The sequence below is a fragment of the Ictalurus furcatus genome, chromosome 19, assembly GCF_023375685.1.
Source record: "Ictalurus furcatus strain D&B chromosome 19, Billie_1.0, whole genome shotgun sequence".
In the NCBI taxonomy this organism is placed as follows: Eukaryota; Metazoa; Chordata; class Actinopteri; order Siluriformes; family Ictaluridae; genus Ictalurus; species Ictalurus furcatus.
Genome location: NC_071273.1, coordinates 21,089,076 through 21,107,642, shown reverse-complemented (window position 1 = coordinate 21,107,642; position 18,567 = coordinate 21,089,076). Strand labels below are relative to the sequence as shown.

The window sequence follows — 18,567 nt, the reverse complement described above, 5'->3', positions numbered from 1 at the left end:
ATAAATTGTTTTTCAGGTAGTTTCAGCTGTAACATGAAGGATACCTTTACAATCACACGCTCGTTCTAAAACATTACTGTTTCTATAGTAACAGCTCATACACAGGGACTTGTACTGTACGTCGGACGCTCCGCATAATCGAAGACTCGTAATAAAGACGCAATGGTTCTTATACTCATTGACGTTTTTAAGGGTTTTTTTGTTAGGAGACATTTATTGAACATTTATGGGATGTTTCGGTTACGCTTTCTGTTCTCTCTGTAGAATTACAGGCTACGCTTTTGTGTGTGTGTGTGTGTGTGAGAGAGAGAGAGAGAGAGGGAGGGAGAGAGGCGCCGGTGATGGATTGGCGGTGTATCGTAGCCGTAAATGAGAACAGGAACTACCTTGTCTCTCGGACGTTCCACAACATTGAATATAACTATAACCAGCCCCTTAACGCAAAATCAAGCAAGCTCCGCAATATTCGGAGAAGCGTGAGATTTAAAAAAAAAATTACCGCAGATTTTACGCAGATTCGGGCCAAGACGCTTCATGTGACGTCATCCCGACGTGCATTCAGCCAAAGCCCTGCGTCGAACACTAGTGCAGCTAAAAGGTCTCGTTTACCAACGAACATCACTGTGTTTCACAAATTCAGTTTACTGCAAAAAAATAAAGCACAAAAACTTTTGCATCGCAAATGAATTTTTTTTTTTTTCATTTTTGGCTCCAACAATCTAAAAAAACAACAACTCTGTGCTAATCCTGTACACACTGTACAAACTGTTCAAATGGGTGCCATGTCATTCATTAATAAGTAAAACATTGTAATCGTTGGTGAAACGCTATGGTATAAGTGGAATAACGCACCGCAGGCCGAAGCGTTATATGAAAATAATGTTGACTTTTGTTTATGTATTTATATTGTTAATTTTCTTCAATACGGTGATCACACTAATCAATTCCTTCTTATACTGTTCAGGAGGAGCTGACGATAACCTGATAGAAGGAGGAGAGACCAAGTTCCTGTGTAAGCCTGGAGCCAGGAACATCACCGTCATCTTTCAGCCTTTGCTCAAGTAGGCTTTAGTAAATACACATCCTTGTCATTTTTTTCTTTTTGACACTGGGTATGACAAAACACACACACGCACACGCACACGGTATTCTTTATCCTTTCATCATTCTTTCCTCCCCGGTTGTGCTGGTGTTACCAGACAGCAGCCTTGATTTTGCTTTTCGTCTGACAGCGTCGGTTGAAGGAACCCATTTACCCTCCCCTCCACGTTCAATTTTACATTCAATTTTCCAATCTGTCCCATCATCCGATCTGTCCCCACTAATGCCAGCTCATGTTACCAGCGCATTACGGAGACGTAACCGCACCACGGTCAGCCGGGCCGGAACGTGACTGTACTGCCCAGCAGTCAGAATGCTGGCAATTACATTTGAGCTGTGCTCCATTTATTTATTTCCTCCTCTTATGTGGGGCATTGGCACCGTCTGCCGGGAATCCCTGCGTTTGCGGCTTTGTCGGATCGAGATGAAAAAAACACCTCGGGATGTTCTGATAGTTTCGGAAAGCGCTTCCTTAACCCCAGCTAAGATTTGTTCTGAGGATAAATGTCCAGTTAGGGGTGACCAGTATGAGCAAAATGTCATTTCTGTGATACACTTATGATATACTGTATATGTTTGCCCCCAAACTATAAGTTTACACTGAAAAAGAGAGAGAGAGAGAGAGAGAGAGAGAGAGAGAGAGAGAGGAAAAAAAAGATTTTAAAAAGACCAATTTTTGACTTTTAACAATGAAGCTGCTTCCAGTTAGTTTGTAATTTATTTGAAAAAATCGCTAAAAAACACATCACATTTTCTACAATATACTGACATGATTAATCACAGTATCGATATTATATGATCATAACGCTCGGCTCAACCTCGAGCGTAGATGTTTTAACTTGAGATTTTCCGAACATGCAAATTAGAAACAGCTACACGCCCCGCTACCTCTTGTAGACCTGCATTTGCATATCGATCCCGATTGGCTCTTGTATTTTGTGATGTGATAACATTTGCCTGTGGCATGTTCAGTGCAAACTCAGATGCAGTGAGAAATTCATTTTGATTCTTTTAAAGATTTGACCACGACTACTGAATATTCAGCATTTTACAGACACGCATCTTGTATCCTTGTTCTTAACTTCATCTTCAGTCAAGTTTCAGTTTCAGCCTAGCTTAAAGAAGTTTTATCGGTCCTCGTTTCTGTTCGTAAACATAGACAAGGTGTCTGCGGATCCTCGCGTCTTAAATTCCTCAGTGTAAAAAATAAGGCATTAAAACGTCTTAAATTCACATTTCAAAGGTCTTAAAAGTGCAACCGAACCGACACGGTAGAGAAGACTTGGATGTTATTTTCGCCCGTTGATGTTCGAGATGGTGAACCCGTCTGACCGCGTCTGACCGCTCGGAGCTCGTGTGTGCGGCTCATCTGTGTTTTAGAGCGGCTCGGTTCACAGGAAACGGCGTTCCAGACCAACGTCACCTCTGCCCGTGCTGTGAGTTTGAGTCGCTTATAACGTGCGTTTAGACACGACATGCGCAAACGTTTTTGAGGGCAGAGGTTTACAGCATTTCACCTGAAGTGAATTTTAAAAAAATAACGGAGATCTTCCTCCGGGTTTCTGACAAAATAAAAGCCAATAAAAGTTCTAAAGCGTCAGAAATATATATATATATATATATATATATATATATATATATATATATATATATATATATATATATATAACATTACTAAATAAAAATGTATTATTATTATTATTATTACTACGTATTATTCAGTGCAATAGTAATAGCAAAGTTTTTTTTTTAATAAACATGTTTCTGTATATTTATAACACTACTTTTTACATTCCTCTGGCGTTAAATTACAAAAAAAAAAAAACCCTAGTAAACACTGTTGCGACGGGGTTTCTAATACAGCTGCTGAGGGCGTGATGGTAAATTTGACGTCTTTTTCTCTTCTGACTGCCGTAATCCATCTCTCTGTAGATTTTTTTCCCTCTCTTGTAAAGTCATGGAAAGGAAATACTGGATTTTTTTTTTTTTTTGCTTTCACTGTTGGAGTAAATGGTAATGCAGAAAGGATATTTGCTCTGGTCTCCCATCTACTGCTGTAGAAGTTTACCCTGTTATAGTTTACTTAAACCCAGAAATGGATGTATATGCGTGAACACAATCCGTTATAGCTGATGTAGCATGATTACTTTTTTTCTGGAAATGTCTTGAATATGGTATAAAAAAGTGATAAAGCGCACCTATTATGGTTTTGAAACGTGCCTAATTTAATTTTAAAGGTCTCATACAATAGATTTAAACGCATCCGAGGACAAAAAACACTTTACCGTGCTCATAATTTAAATTGCAGCATTACCTTTTTCCCCCCGGTGTCACAAACGACTCTTTCAATGATTCGTTCTAAAGATTCGTTCTAAACTCCTCCTTTCAGACTTTCTTACTCTGCTCTGATTGGTCAGATGTCCCAGTCTGTTGTGATTGGTCTACCGCTGTCGAGCAGCGAGCAGCCGATGAAGACCAGAGGCGGGGCTTTTTGTTACAAACCTACGTAGGTTAACACAGGAAGTAAAGTCTGGAATCACTAACGACTCGATTCAGCTGTTCAGAATCAATATCTTCTTTTGGGGAGTCGATAACTCTGTTTGTCGTGCGATTTGATTTTTGAAGCTTTGCAGACTTTTTAACATTCACAAACAGTTGCGTATATAACACACTACATGAAAGGGAATATTTGAAAAACCGTAATAGGTGCACTTTAAATTTGAAGCGCTGATACATGCGGATACCCTGATATATTCGAGTCAGACGTCCTTATGAAGAGATCGGACAAATATCCTCATCCTAGTACAAATAGACCCGTGTTTGAGAATAGTCTTAAACTAAACCTTAGTTAGAGAGAGTGGGATTAGTACAGCAGCGAAGACTGAGTAGAAGTTCATTAAAGTATCTGTAATGCTTTAGTGCTTAGAGAAGTGGTGTGTGTTGGGTTTTGGCTTGTAGACCACGTGTGACTCAGCAGTTTAGACCAGAGATAGTTCATTCTACCCGTTTGGTCCCAGTACGGAGTGTTGATGCGTGTCTTCCTTGTGATTTGATGGATGACGAGTCATTAAGCAGTCATGAAGTAAGGAATGAAACACTTAGGGTGTGCTGTTGTAGGAAAATAATCAATGACAGTGTGGTGCGATGAAACAGAGTTACTCTAAGCATTATCAAACCTATAACAGCACATCCTGACGTGTTCTATTCCTCTTGTACCACAGCAATTTCCCCTTTAAATCTACATTTCTTTATTTATTAAAACATGGTACGTCATACTTTTTTTTTTTTTTTCTCCATTTATACAATATACCATTGTAGTTATCATTCACATTATAGGAGCTATAAACACTCGTCCCCTCTCCAGCCTCTCTAGTTAAGATAATAAGACAAAACACACACCGCTTGTGTTACTCATGTTACTCAGAAACCCAACTTATCTTTCCTGAAAACGTAACCTGTTACTAAGCAGCGATACTGGAGACTCCTTACATAAATGTTACATGTTAAATAAACGTCTCCTTACAGAAAACTACACGGTTATTATATCTGTTCACACGTTCCTTTGTGTGTGTGTGTGTGTGTTACTAGAATAAACACAGTACTATAAACCCACTCATAGAAAACGAATCAACGGCTTTTGACCAATCAGAATGGAGATTTCAGCAGCGCTATGGTCTGACTCACGTTAAGAAACCGCGAATGTCCAGTGAGTCTTCCGTATCTGATCGACACGACTGCCTTCGTTGTGATATAAACGAGAGAAAGAGTGACCTCTTCCAGTCGGTGGCTGAAGCACTTCCTGCTCGGCTCTGTTTTGTTAAAGGAGGGTGGGAAGAGGACGTGCCTGGTTACTCGTGATGCACATGGTTGTGGGGCGAACGAAGAACAAATGAATTTGTGTTAAATGAGGTGCTCTGCTCCACCTTTCGCGCGTCTTCGATAACCGCCTCCATTATTCATCCCTAAGAGCTCAGGGCTCTCTGCGATTACCGGCTGGACTTTGCATGTCTGTATCTATCAGGCATGTGCGTGTTTATTTCTGATCGATGCAGTTCTACATTTATTCGAATCGATTCTTTCTTTAGATAGTGACAGGGCCCGGTGTCAGCGAAACATGCGCTATTAATTAAATCAATATTACGCAGTTGAGAAACGATTTACCTTGCAGTTCTGGGAGTCTCGAGAAGCGTCGACGATCACGGATCGGCGTCATGAGGTTAACATTGTGTGCTGGACGGAGGAGGACTTGCCCGGCGTTGCGGTTAATCGATACTCCCTCTGGGCAACTTCACACACTTATCCGAACTTTACACTCTAATATATTGGTTCTTCCCTCGGTATCTTCAGTACATTGGGAAGTCCAAAAACACTTATTGGAGTATCGGATCTCTCCCTGCAGATCGATCGCTTTTGCGCTGTGTGTGTGTGTGTGTGTGTGTGTGTGTGTGTGTGTGTTTAGGTTTTAGGTGTCATTTTATCGCGGATATTTTGTTTGCGCTCCACAGTAAAAAGGCAAATATAAGATGCAGGATATTGATCAGAAAGCACTGATACTCAGGAGTCGTCCCTGGAGGATGAGTGTGTGTGTGTGTGTGTGTGTGTGTGTAGACATTTTTTTTTGTTTTTCCATGCCTTGTTTGATTATCGTGCATGGCTGTGTGGATATATTTTTGTGACTGAACTCCCACTAGCAAGCACACACACCCCCACCTGCTGTAGTGAGTGCGGCAGAGCAAGTAGGAGGTAATTTAGTTTGACTTGTGTGGGGCCTCCTGCTGACATTTGAGTGGTATTTAAAGCCTCTTGCCCTGACTGCGGTTGGCATTTTGAAAGGGGGGGGGGGGTGACTGTGCAGCTTTCCGTAATCTCTCTCACCTCTCCTGCATCATGATCACCGGTGATTACGGCTGGCACGGACGTGGTCCCGGACTGATTGCAGCCCTACAAGGAAATATTGGCTGGGATCAGGGTACTCCTGAGCACTTTTGGGTTGGGGGTTAAAGTGGAAAGTTAAAGGACAAATATCAGAGGTGAATGGATCAAGACGTAGATCTGGATATTTATCTTCGATAGCCTGTTTAGTCTGAGGCAGGTGGTGGCACAAGGCCAAGACGCACCTTGCTGATGTGACTAAACTCTATTAGGAAGTGCAGCAGAACATCTGCATCTACAGAACATCTGCTCCAGACAGAGGGAGCTCAGCAATCCTACACATCTGATCTAATCTTCTTATGAAACATGTCTCCAGCAATACGCGGTAGCTTCATATCACTAAGGCCTCGTCCACAGGTATGCAGATGTTTTTCAAAACGTAGTTTATACCCCGCTGTTTTATAAAAACAACAACAATAAACAACCAACATGACCAAAATTTCAATTTCATTCGTTATCCGAAAACCTCTGTTTAGAGTGCAGTTTGTAGCGCCCGTGCATGAGGGTGTAGTCATAACACCAAGTGAAAATACAGACGCAAGCATCGATTAAGGGGGCCAAGCACTTTTACCCCTTAGCGACATAAGAAGACCAGAAGCCACTGCGACCGTCGGCGCTTCTTCTCAAGAAGATATGCTGGCTCGTTTCCTGTTTCAACATGAAGTCAAACCTTGTTTGTTGACTTTCTGTGATGTTTGGTGTCAAAGCGTGAAAGCTTTGCTGAGATATGCCTTCACTTCCAATTCAGTTGCATGAAACGTCACACATCAAAAATCCGGTTTGTCGGCACTGGTCTGGTCTCATGATGCTATGATCCAAATTTCATCGTGATTGGACGAAATTGTTGTTCCCACCGCACTAAAGAACACGCACTCGGTGCAGATTTCACTCAGTAACCTACATGTCTTGTGCTCTGTGACCATGGAATTGTTGTTAAGGAGTCATGCTGTTCCGCATCGCACCAAGGAAAGAAGTTTAAGGATTAACGATCCTTGAAAAGACAGATGCAGGAACTTTGGGTGTGACGGTATACAAGATTTAAATTCGATTTGATGCAGTGGTGTATCGATGCAATACATTTTCACAGCAAAGTATAAGCATTAAGAATGACCTTTCCACGTCAAGTGATTAAAACAGTCAACGTTATAAAAGTACTACAAGTGAAATTTAATAACGACACCGTGTTTGATCCGTTCAGACTCTCGGCAGCATATAACGAAACGCCGCGGCGTTACACCTATTGCAGGCGCTGTTCCTGACTAACTCGGAATATCTCTTGAATATTCATTTGTTCATTGCAGAAACATGTACAATCCAAACAACGAACAGCCATGACATTAAAACCACTGACGGGTGACGTGAATAACATTGATTATCTCGTTACACCGGCACCTGTCGAGGAATGGGGTATATTTATTACACGGCAAGTAAACAGTCAGTTCTCAAAGTTGACGTGTTGGAAGCAGGAAAAATGGGCAAGCGTAAGGATCTGAGCGACTTTGACAAGGACTAGATTGCGATGGCTAAACGGCTGTGTCAGAGCGTCTCCAAAAGCACAGGTCTTGAGGGGTGTTCCTGACATGCAGTGGTTATTACCAACCAAAAGTGGTCCAAGGAGGACGACAGGGTCATGGCTGCCTAAGGCTCATTGATGCGTGTGGGGAGCAAAGGCTAGCCCGTCTGGTCCAATCCCACAGAACTGCTGAAAAAGTTAATGCTGGCTATGATAGAAAGGTGTCAGGACACACAGTGCATCACAGCTTGCTGCGTATGAGGCTGCGTAGCTGCAGATCGGTCAGAGTCGTCATCCTGATTGATTCTCAGTAGAAGGTGTTTTGATCACATGCTTCTCGCTGCAGCTGGAGAGTCTAATCTCAATGCTGTGTTGGACTGATCTGTGAGGATGTCTTAGCCTCCTCCTCCATCCCAATCAGCAATAAGCTCCTCTGATTGGAGGCATGCAGAGAATTTGTTTAGCGCACACTGATGGTCCAACTGAGGCTGTTTACCACGGAGCAATAATCTTCATCTGTAATAACAGCTACACGCACACACACACACACAGAATCTCTTGACTCTCTCGATATTCTCTCTTTTGCATTCTCCATCTGCCTCTTTCTTTTCTTTTCTTTTTTTCCACTCTCATTTCCCTCGGTGTTGACTGAGATTAGAGCGAGCCATTGATCCGGTCTGTGCTATATTTATTTTGTGCTGCTCGTGTTGAACAAATGTCTCCTGTGTTCACCTCGAGGTTGGGAAGAGAAAAGTGGTCCCATTGAGACAGCGTTCTTCAGGTTATGGGTTAGAAATGTGAACACAAACTCATTTTCCTTATTTACTTTCAAACACCTGAAGAGCTGAAGCTTTTCTGGGGAAGAGAGAAATGATCAAAGGTGAAGTGTGGAATAAACCTTCTGAAAGGTGTGCTGATGTAGGAAAATAATCAACGACGGGGTGTGCTGATGCGGCCGGACGCGGAGCAGAGTTACTGCGTGTTATTCCTCTTATACCGCAGCAATTTGCCAGCATTTTAAAAAAAAATCATTATTAAAAAGCACCACCTCATTTGTTTTATCCATTTCTAGTTACACTAAATGTTGTGGAATGTCCATGAAACAAGTGATCATTATCAACAATGGTACGTTTTTCTTTGTTAAATTATTTTAATCGGTTCATTTGTAAGCTTCAGTTATGTGAAACGCCATTGAATTTGCTGTTACTATAGAAACGTCGATGTACTAATATATAAACAAGTGCATATAATGCGCTTTGCCTTGATTATTGTTTCCTAATTGGTCACTTGAAATACATAATAAATATGCATAATCTAAAACGCAGTAACTCAGTACGGCTTGCAGCTCATAGAAATAAAAAAACAGTATCTCAAAATATTAGAATAAAGAATTTATAATGCAGAAATGTCGTCCTGAGAAGACTCTAATCAGCGAATTAACTCAAAACACCTGCAAACGTTTGCTGAGGCTTTAATCTCTCAGTCTGGTTCAGTACACAATCATAATCACGGGGAAGATGAAAGTAAATGTTGCAGTTCATTTGGAAATCAAGGTTCCAGAGTCTGGAGGACGAGTGGAGAGGAACAGAATCCAAGCTGCTTGAAGTCCAGTGTGAAGTTTCCACAGTCAGTGATGATTTGGGTTGCCAGGTCATCTGCTCTTGTTGGTCCACTGTGTTTTCTCAAGTCGAGAGTCGATGCAGCGTCTTCCAGTAGATTTTAGAGAACTTCATGCCTCCATCTGCTGACCAGCTTTATGGAGATGCTGATTTCCTTTTCCAGCAGGACTTGGAACCTGCCCACAGTGCCAAAACTACTAGTATCTGGTTTGCAGACCATGGTGTTACTGTGCTGGATTGTCCAGTCGACTCGCCTGACCCGAACCCCATAGAGAATCTACGAGAGACCCCAGACCCAACAATACAGACGAGCTGAAGACTGCTATCAAAGCAACCTGGGCTTCCAGAACACCTCAGCAGTGCCACAGGCTGATCGCCTCCATGCCACGCCGCACTGATGCAGTAATTCATGCAAAAGGATTAAAACCCCAATCGAGTATCGTGTGCGTAAATTAACGCCATACTTTTCAGAATGTTGACATTTCTCTATTATAAATTCTTAATATGTAAGTGCCGGTAATAAGCTACATCTTGATAATTGGAAATTTCAGAAATCATTTAATAAATGAATACGTTAATATGCCAGTACATGTTTGCCATATTGTTTTGATAAGATATAGAAAATGAATCAACACATTCTGACCAATCCGAATCAACAGTTCAGCAGCACCATGCTGCAAGATTTCACTCAATTTCAGTGTGTTATTAGGAACAACGCTGCTTATTTCTACAATTAACCCGTCAGCAGGACGATGCTCAAACATCAGAATTGGGGGGGGGGGATCTGTTCTCAGCTCGAGTCTTTCCGAAACTGCTGATCTTCACATACTAGTGTTTACACAGAATGGTGAGGAAAAACAGAAAACATCCAGTGTGCGGCAGTTCGCAGGGGCGGGTTCGAGCTCACACGAAGGTTACAGTAACTCAAAGAACCACTCTTTGAGCCGTGGTGCACAGAAAAGCATCTCCGATCGCTCAACACGTCGAACTGCGAGGCGGACGAGCTACGACAGGAGAAGCCCGCATCAGGTTCTCCTCCTGTCAGCCAGGAATCTGAGGCTCACCCAATCTGGACAGAACAGAACCAACGTCATACGGTTCAGATTTTAGCCACAACGCAATCAGTAAAATAAGCCAAGCTTGCCCGCCTACTGGCGTACTAGAACTACTTTAAACCGTCATCGAATATCAGCAGAGCTCCAGAGTGCGAGATGGATTCGTTTCAAGCGCCTACTCCAAAAGGTAAATCTTTTATTAGTTTGTACAGGCTTGAGAGGTTTCAGAAGTCGGCCTATTGAGCTGCACGATTAATCAAATATAAATTAGCGTTGATTCAGCCCTCTGCAATTAATCAGTCCCAAGAGGCTGTAATTAATGCATTTTTAATGTAGTGTTATCCCTGCTGCAGGGATTTCGTCTAAAAATAGCTCGCTAAGTGAGCGCATGATGATGAATCTGTGGGATTTTCATCCTGTTTGTTACAGAAATACATTAACTAGCACTAATTGCAATCAGTGTCACTTTACAATATTAGCTATTATCACCGGTGTCAGGATCGTGTATCTCCCGTCCTGTACACCCGGGTGTGTACGAGGCGCTCTCTTTCTTTCTTTTCTTTTTAAAACACGATTTAGTAGTGTCTGGTCTTGCTGCGAATTTTTGCATAGTCACGCCACGAACAGTGAGATTCTTCTCATCTCGGCTGTTCATAAAAATCTTCCCTCGCTTTGTTTATCCGTTGTTTTTTCCCCAGGTAGATGCGAAAGACACCCACGCAAAGTCGTCAAAGCGTAGCTGTGAATGCGACGCTGCATTACAGATCAGGAAGAGGAAGCTGTGGTGTTTTTTATTTATTTTATTTTTAAAAAATGTTTATTTATTTATTTATTTATTTATTTATTTCCCCCTCGCAGTAAAGGTCGTGTATCAGACGGCGAGGAGAAGCCTGTTTGTTTTGCGCATTAGCAGCATCTCCTTTTTTGTTTTTGTTTTTTTGTTTTTGGGTCTCTCCATTTATCCATATCCTTTCTCCCTGTTGCTATTTGCATGGCTTTATCGTTGACGCGCTCTCTCCGTCTCGTCATGCTTAATGCACGAGGACGTACGAAAGCGCTTAGAACACTACAGAAGAGTTGCTCATAAAGAAAAACCGCCACGTCAGCATCTTGCCTCCATGTCCTGCTGCTAACTTTTACCAGTCTAATAATGCTGCCTGTGTAGGCGATATCGTATTTTAGATTGGACGTGTGGGGGAGGGGTGGTCAGACCCCGCGTTTTTGCATTTCGAAGGTGAGTTTTTCATTTATTTATTTTTCTCTGCACCAGAGATGTTGTGCGTTTCTCATAGCTTCCAGCTGCGCAGAAGATTTACAAAGCTTTCCTTGTTTTCTTTCTCCCTGCACTTCACCGAGCGTCTTCTGAACCGGATGATCTGAGATCTTCAGAAGATCGCGTGTGTACGTGATGGCAGCGTTATTAATGTTTGAGCAGGGAGTAAAGCACAGCAGGGCGTGCCGTCGGAGGAAAACGATCAACGACCCGGTGGTGTGAAGAGGCTCACTCTCACCACCCCGGGCTGATGATTTTTCACTCACAGCAGGAGACTTGTTGTAGCAGGGTTTATCATGTTTTCTCTGTTAAAGAAGGCCAGGTACTTTTTATCCGATTATAGTTACATTATATGCTGTGGAACATTCAGTGAAACAAGTTAGTTCGTTTGATCACTTACGTTATAGCAGCTGTAAATAGTCGTTCCCTCACCAGCCCCTCTGTTTCCTTTCTTTCCTCCTTCTTTTCTACACATCTCTACTTTTCTCTGTCGTTTTTGCTCGTCTCGCTTTTTCGCCGTTTCCTTCCTTCCTTTGTTTTCTGTCTGTCTGTCTTTTTCTTTGTTTCATTCATTCATTCTTTCTTTTTACTGTTTTCTCTTTTTCTTTCATTCTTTTCTTCTTCTTTCTTCCTTCTTTCCTTCCTTCCGTTCTTTCTTTTTTCATTTTTACTGTTCTTTCATTACTGTTATCCTTCCCTCTTTTTTTTTTTTTACTGTTTCTTTCTTTCTTTTTACGGTTTCTTTAGTTCTTTTTACTGTCTTCTTTTTTTTATTCGTTTGTTCGTTCTTTTGTTCTTTTTTTTCTTCTTCCTTCCTTCCTTTCATTCCTTTCTTTTATCTTTTTCTGTTTTTACTGTTCTTTCTTTTTCTTTTTTATGGTTTTTCCCTTTCTTTATTTTGTTCGTTTGTTCATTTATTCTTTTGGGTTTTTTTTCTTTCTCCTTCCTTCCCTGTCTTCCTTTCTTTTTCTTTCTTTTTACGGTTTTCTTTTTCGTTCCTTCCTTCCTTCTGTCCTCTTTATTTCTATAATTCTTTCATTTGTTCTTTATTTCTTTCTCCTTCCTTCCTTCCTATCTATCTATCTATCTATCTATCTATCTATCTATCTGTCTGTATTTTTACTGTTTTCTTTTTCCTTCCTTCCTTCCTTCTGTCCTCTTTCGTTCTTCATTTCTTTCTCCTTCCTTCCTATCCATCTGTCTGTCTGAATTTTTACTGTTTTCTTTTTCCATCCTTCCTTCCTTTCCCCTGTTCTGTCAAGGCGAGCAGAATTTTCAGCACAGTCGTACTACACTAGGCTTCACTTGAGCACAGTCCACCTCTCAGACACCCCAGTCTCCGTCACTCCACTCCTCACCTGCGTGAGATCACGGTGTTCTCACCTCTCTGAAGGAACAGATAGTGAGTGTGTAAACACACCAGGGTTTGATCAAGATGGACTACACACAGTTGCGCATGTGACAGCACCCTCGATGATTGGAGGAATATCCACACAACGTCTTTATGATGAAGAGCAGCTGAAGTAGAGCAATGTGGCAGTAATGAAGAGGCAGGAAGACCTCAGGAAGTCAGGAAGTAGAGCACAGAGAGGAGAACCCGAGCAGTGATTAGAGGAATGAACTGATGACCGGGAAGCGCCAGCTAAAGATAGAAACAGCTCCTTCATAGCTGACTCCCCTGCCCTCCACCTCTCTCTCACTCTTTCTCACACACACACACACACACACACACACATTATTGCTCACCTGCAAAGATGGTTTGAGACCCCCACAGGCCCACATCATCCGTCATGCCCGGTGCACATTGTCTTACACATACACACACACACTCACACTCAGTTTAGGAGGAAAACGAGTGGCACCGGTGGATACGCTTCCAGTCAGCTCATAAATCTTTATACCTGTGTTATTAAAAATTTAAACAGGACAGTGCCCCTTTTAACACAATCATGGTCAATGCAGAGGCTCCTGATACATTAAACATGGCCTCTTTTCTCCCATTCCGCTACTTCGGGATAGTTTCCATCGCTACCTAGAAACCAAGCTTAAATGATTATTATCCACACAGATGACCTTTGACCTTAGGGTGCTCCTCAGTAGCTGCACTGCTGGACTGCATGCTATTAATTATATAGAGTAACGCAGTGATCTTTCACATGCGTACACAATGTATTCATAACTATTATAGTAGAATAACACTACCTGATCTAACATACTGTATGCGTGGTTAATTTTAGCCCACGTGTAACTGATGTTTAGCGGCTTTAATCATTCCGTCTCTGTGAGAGATCTGTGAATTATAAGCGGCTACGTTTTCAACCGCGGAGATGCGGAGGTTTTTACTAAACGCTGTTGATGGTATAGTTTAATAAGTATAAACTCCATTTTCAGGGTGATTTTGAAAAAATGTTTACGCTTACTGGAAACATTTTTTTCTTTATATATTTTATTTACTATACAGTTCTGTTGTCCTTTTTTTTTCTTCTTCAAGATGTTGTGCAGTTTGCCCCATTTAGCGGCATTGAGCGATTATTGCACCTAGTGGTCAACAGTGGGAACTGCAGCAAGTGCCCGATGGGGCAGAAATCACGCTGCGCCATGCTTGGGGAAGGATCAGAAGACAGAACAAATTATTCGGGTTGCCAGATTGGGATTGTTTAAAATTCTGTTTGCCTGCCAAGATCTTGTTTTATAGAAAATAATCTACATTAAATCTAATAAATTTAAATAAACAAAATGGCAAAGCATATGCGCAGACAGTGTGTGTATAATGGTGTACAAGACTATCATCCTGCAGATTGTGTGTTTATTTACAGTAATGCACTGTGAATCCTTAAAAATAAATAAATAAATAAAAAGAGTATGCTACAATTTCTACTAATGGCCACTATAGGATATTTTGGGCCCTTAAAATGGGGTCACAGGCCAAAAAAGTTTGAGAATCCATGCTCTATAGGCTGGGTATGAAGTAAGAATAATCTCAATTCAGTGTCTGCTATGTTGGTCTGCTAGCTAATAACCTGTACCAAAGCACAAGCAAGAGAGTCTCTGTAAACCTCCTGCTAATAACGAAACCATATACGATATACTCGATGTTTATTTTTTGTTTTCTTAATATCTGTGAGTCAACATAGGATGAGTCAGTCAGGAATTTACACACACTGCTCATTCTCCATTCCCGAGGACATGACTCAGTACAGCAAAGTTTGTAGCAACAGCTGTTATTGCTTTCCTCTCCCAAGATAATTTTTATCCTCTACTTTTTATCCTCTGGTAACTTTTCCTTATGTATTAGAGGCCAGGCTCTATTGTGCGGTCAGTGACATGAATCTTCCTTTTTCTTAATGTTTATTGAATATCTGTACCAAAAATAAAGGGCCGTTTAAATAGAGTCAAAAAAAAAGGGGGGTTGGGGGCAAATGTAGCTGTGAAGAGTGATAAAGGGGGCCAGGCACCAAGAGTACAAAGGTGGTTTGTGGAGGTTGAATGAAATATTAATGCAAGAGGTGCTGAGTGTATGTTTTGATAAATAGTAGACAAATCATTTGTAGGTGTAAATTGCACACAGTGTGTTTTCCACTTACTCGTAAGAGTGCACAACATTGCACCGGTTGATCACTCACTGTGATGGCAATGCGGTTGGTTTAAACGTGAATAAACATGGACAATTTGAGCAAAACAAAATGTCCTTGAATGTATATTTTTCATTATTTAGAAGATCGGTATCGCACTATAACGGTTTATTCGAAGAATATTGGACAAACTATAGAGAACAAGTGTAAAAATGGGTTTGTTCTCCATGACTGGCTAACCTCGTTTGACTTTGCGCTTGGCGGAGAGCACCAACTCCTCGGCTGCTTCAGCTGCGCGACTGTATGGATGTCCGTCCACCATGAAAGTGAGTGACTTTGTCTTCTGGGGGAATGTGTCGAATTTCACACTCTTTGTGCCGTCCAAAGTGTGTTGGGTCACAGATTGATTCGTTTTTGCTCTCCTTTTGTGAATCATGCTGATCTTGTTTGGGTAGCTAGATGGTCAACATCTGCTTTCCTTGTACTTTGTCTTTGTGTGCATATGCCTGATGGGTGGTGTGTGTGTGTGAAGGGAGAGGAGCTGCCACTTTGTGTTAGCGATGTACCACAGGGCTCTAGCGGCAGCATCACAGCACACTTTGATTTGCCAGGCTTTCCAGGTCGACGAGCTGATGCCTGATAATAACATTGTTTGATTGCTGGAGTGGAGATGTAATTGATTGATCTGCCAGTGTGTCTGGGGTCAGGCTTCAGAGGGGATCCAGCCACTGGAGTACATTCATCAACGAGCACATCCCCCTAGTCTCCCCCCCTCCCTTCCTGTATTCTCCTTCACTCACTTTACTTTCTCACCTCCATCCTGCTGGTGATTTTAAGAGAGGCCATTTTAGAGCTTGTGGAAACAACACATCCAAGATGGAGGGCAGGGATGGATGGAGTCTCGGGGATGTGTATAGGTTTGTAATTAGTCTCAGGATTTAGAAAGTGAGAGAAAGAGTGGGAAGGAAAGATTTATGCAGACAGAGAAAGATTGCGAATAAGGTCTAATTGGTTTGTTGCTTAAGATAATCAATCTTTTTCCATGGTGCTTAATTAAGGGGCGAGGGGAAGCCGCTCTCGCTCTCACCCTAATCCAATCACTGATGAACAGGAACTGGCCAGTTAAGAAATACAAATTGGAGCTGAACAAAAATCAAAGCATGTAATTGGCAATTATTAGAGATGAGTTCCGGCCTGATTCTCGGATCCGCAGGACGCTCATATCGGATTCGGATATCCCTTTTGTGTCCGATGCCAAGACCGAGTCCATCACCTCATGTCATGCATGTACAACCCTGTCCAATCTGAGGTCTATCTGTGGTCAGTAGGGTGATGTGTATTTGTGGTGATGAACGTTTGAGCAGTGCAATGTCATCATCCTGAATACCAAATTATTTTTGCCATTGAGCTGAATATTCTGGATACCTTACAGTATATTAAACAAAAGGTGTATTGAGAAAATCTAGTAGGTGGATAATAATTGGATTTAACTTTTTTTTTTAATTTTTTAAAATTCAACCGTTATAACGTTGAGAAACGACAGCACTCCGACGACTCCTACAGAAAATATGGGCGTATGTTTTATGAATGAGCTATAAGTAAATCTACAAAGAACGATCCATACAGGCTGCTTATTCCAAATCATCTCAACCACAGCAATTTTGGTGATGGGTCTCTTGAGAAATCCAACATTTTGTACATCATCTCAGAAAAAGCCATTCTTTCAGACACTGTAATAAAATAATCATGAACCACTATCATGTTTTCTGGAGCTTTGCAGATTTGCAGTCTTTTGGGGTGAGAATTACATAAGACAACAGAGCGTTTTAAAGCGAAACGATTTCATCATACACTTCCACGGGTGGAGCAAGCAAGGGATAAATAGAGAAAGGGATACATTTACAATAATAGCAGCGAGTAAAAAAAAAAATATTCAGTTATAAGACAGTGGTTATAGCTTGTGTCACTTGAGTGGTAAGGTAATATATAACATTGAGAGAGTGACATTTTCCTTCGTATTACAGCGGGGAAAAACGTCTTGAAAGTGCACATTGGATTGAGTATGCTACTCTTAATATGCTCATATTGTTTTGTCCTTTTGGAAGTCAGATATAATAGGTTGAAAGTTTTGCATCAAAAACATTGACCGCTAAGAGACCTGTGCGATTCTTGATGAAACCGGAATCTATTTCGAATTGTTGTGTAGAATAGAGATCACAGGTTTTTTTAAAAAAAATAAATAAAATAAATAAATAATTGTTTTGTAAGGAACAATTACGTTAGCTGAGCTAAAGCTTCATTTTCCTTGAAGATGTTTGTGAACGATGGCTTGTCTGCATTTCAGTTACTTTTGTACTGCGTACGCCTACATCCTGAGCAAAAAATAACTGTCATTAAGTATAAAACGTTAATCATATTAGTGCCAAGAGTACAGGGGGTCCTCCCATAATTAAAAGTGAACAGCAGTATTGAATGCTTGTTAATGAATTAGTTGTGGAAATGTTTCTGTTCTTCTGCCAAAAAAAAAAAAAGAGTCATTTGTGGGTGAAAATTGGTCTTGATAAACACTCACTATGGGTAAGGATTACTGACGAGTTTTGACTGAGACTGTGCAAGCATCCACGACTCAAACACCCCATTCGTTCATATCCTGCATTTAGTCATCATTTGTGTATTTGGAATTTAATATTTAACATTTGCCCAGGACAAATTTGTTTCTTCTGTCTACATCAGAGAAAATTCATTCACAGTTTGGCTCTGCTACGGTGTTTCACCCTTTTTTTTTTTTCTTTTGTAGAGTCACCACACTTCAGGTGAGAACATGAGGTCATGTGGCACAGCAACAAAGCTCATTTGGTCACGGAGAATAAGCTTAGTTTTCCTATGTAGTCTCTCTATGTTTTCTTTTTTAGATGTGCTGTACTTTGAGTGAGAGCATTAGATCATGTGGTACAACATCTAAGCTCATTTGGTCACTGAGAATAAGCTTAGTTTTCCTTCTTAGTTTCACCATTTTTTCTTCTGTGGATTAGTTGTATTTCGAGTGAGAGCATTAGATGATGTGGTACAACAGCGAAGCTCATTGGTCACAGAGAGTAAACTTATCTTTCCTACATTGTTTCTCCCTTTTTCTTTTGTAGATTCACCACGTGTCATGTAAGAGTGTGAAGTCATGTGGTACAGCATCTAAGCTCATTTGTTCACTGAAAATAAGCTTAGGTTTCCTCCATAGTTTCTCCCTTTTTTTTCTTTTGTAGATTTGCTGTACTTTGAGTGAGACCGTTAGATCATGTGGTACAACAGCGAAGCTCATTGGTCACAGAGAGTAAACTTATCTTTCCTACATTGTTTCTCTCCTTTTCTTTTGCAGATTCACCACATGTCATGTAAGAGTGTGAAGTCATGTGGTACAGCATCTAAGCTCATTGGTCACAGGGAATAAGCTTAGCTTCCGTACGTTGTTTCTCTCCTTTTCTTTTGTAGATTCACCACATGTCATGTA

The 18,567-nt window shown here is 41.2% G+C and overlaps 1 protein-coding gene across 1 annotated transcript in view; it reads left to right on the top strand.

Moving 5' to 3' along the window:
- Nucleotides 1–18,567, top strand: part of exoc4 (exocyst complex component 4) — a 164,116-nt gene that overhangs the window by 65,338 nt on the left and 80,211 nt on the right. Inside the window, exon 10 of the mRNA XM_053650543.1 lies at nt 965–1,061. Within this exon, the coding sequence (XP_053506518.1) occupies nt 965–1,061 (97 nt within the window). The remainder of the gene's footprint in view (nt 1–964; nt 1,062–18,567) is intronic.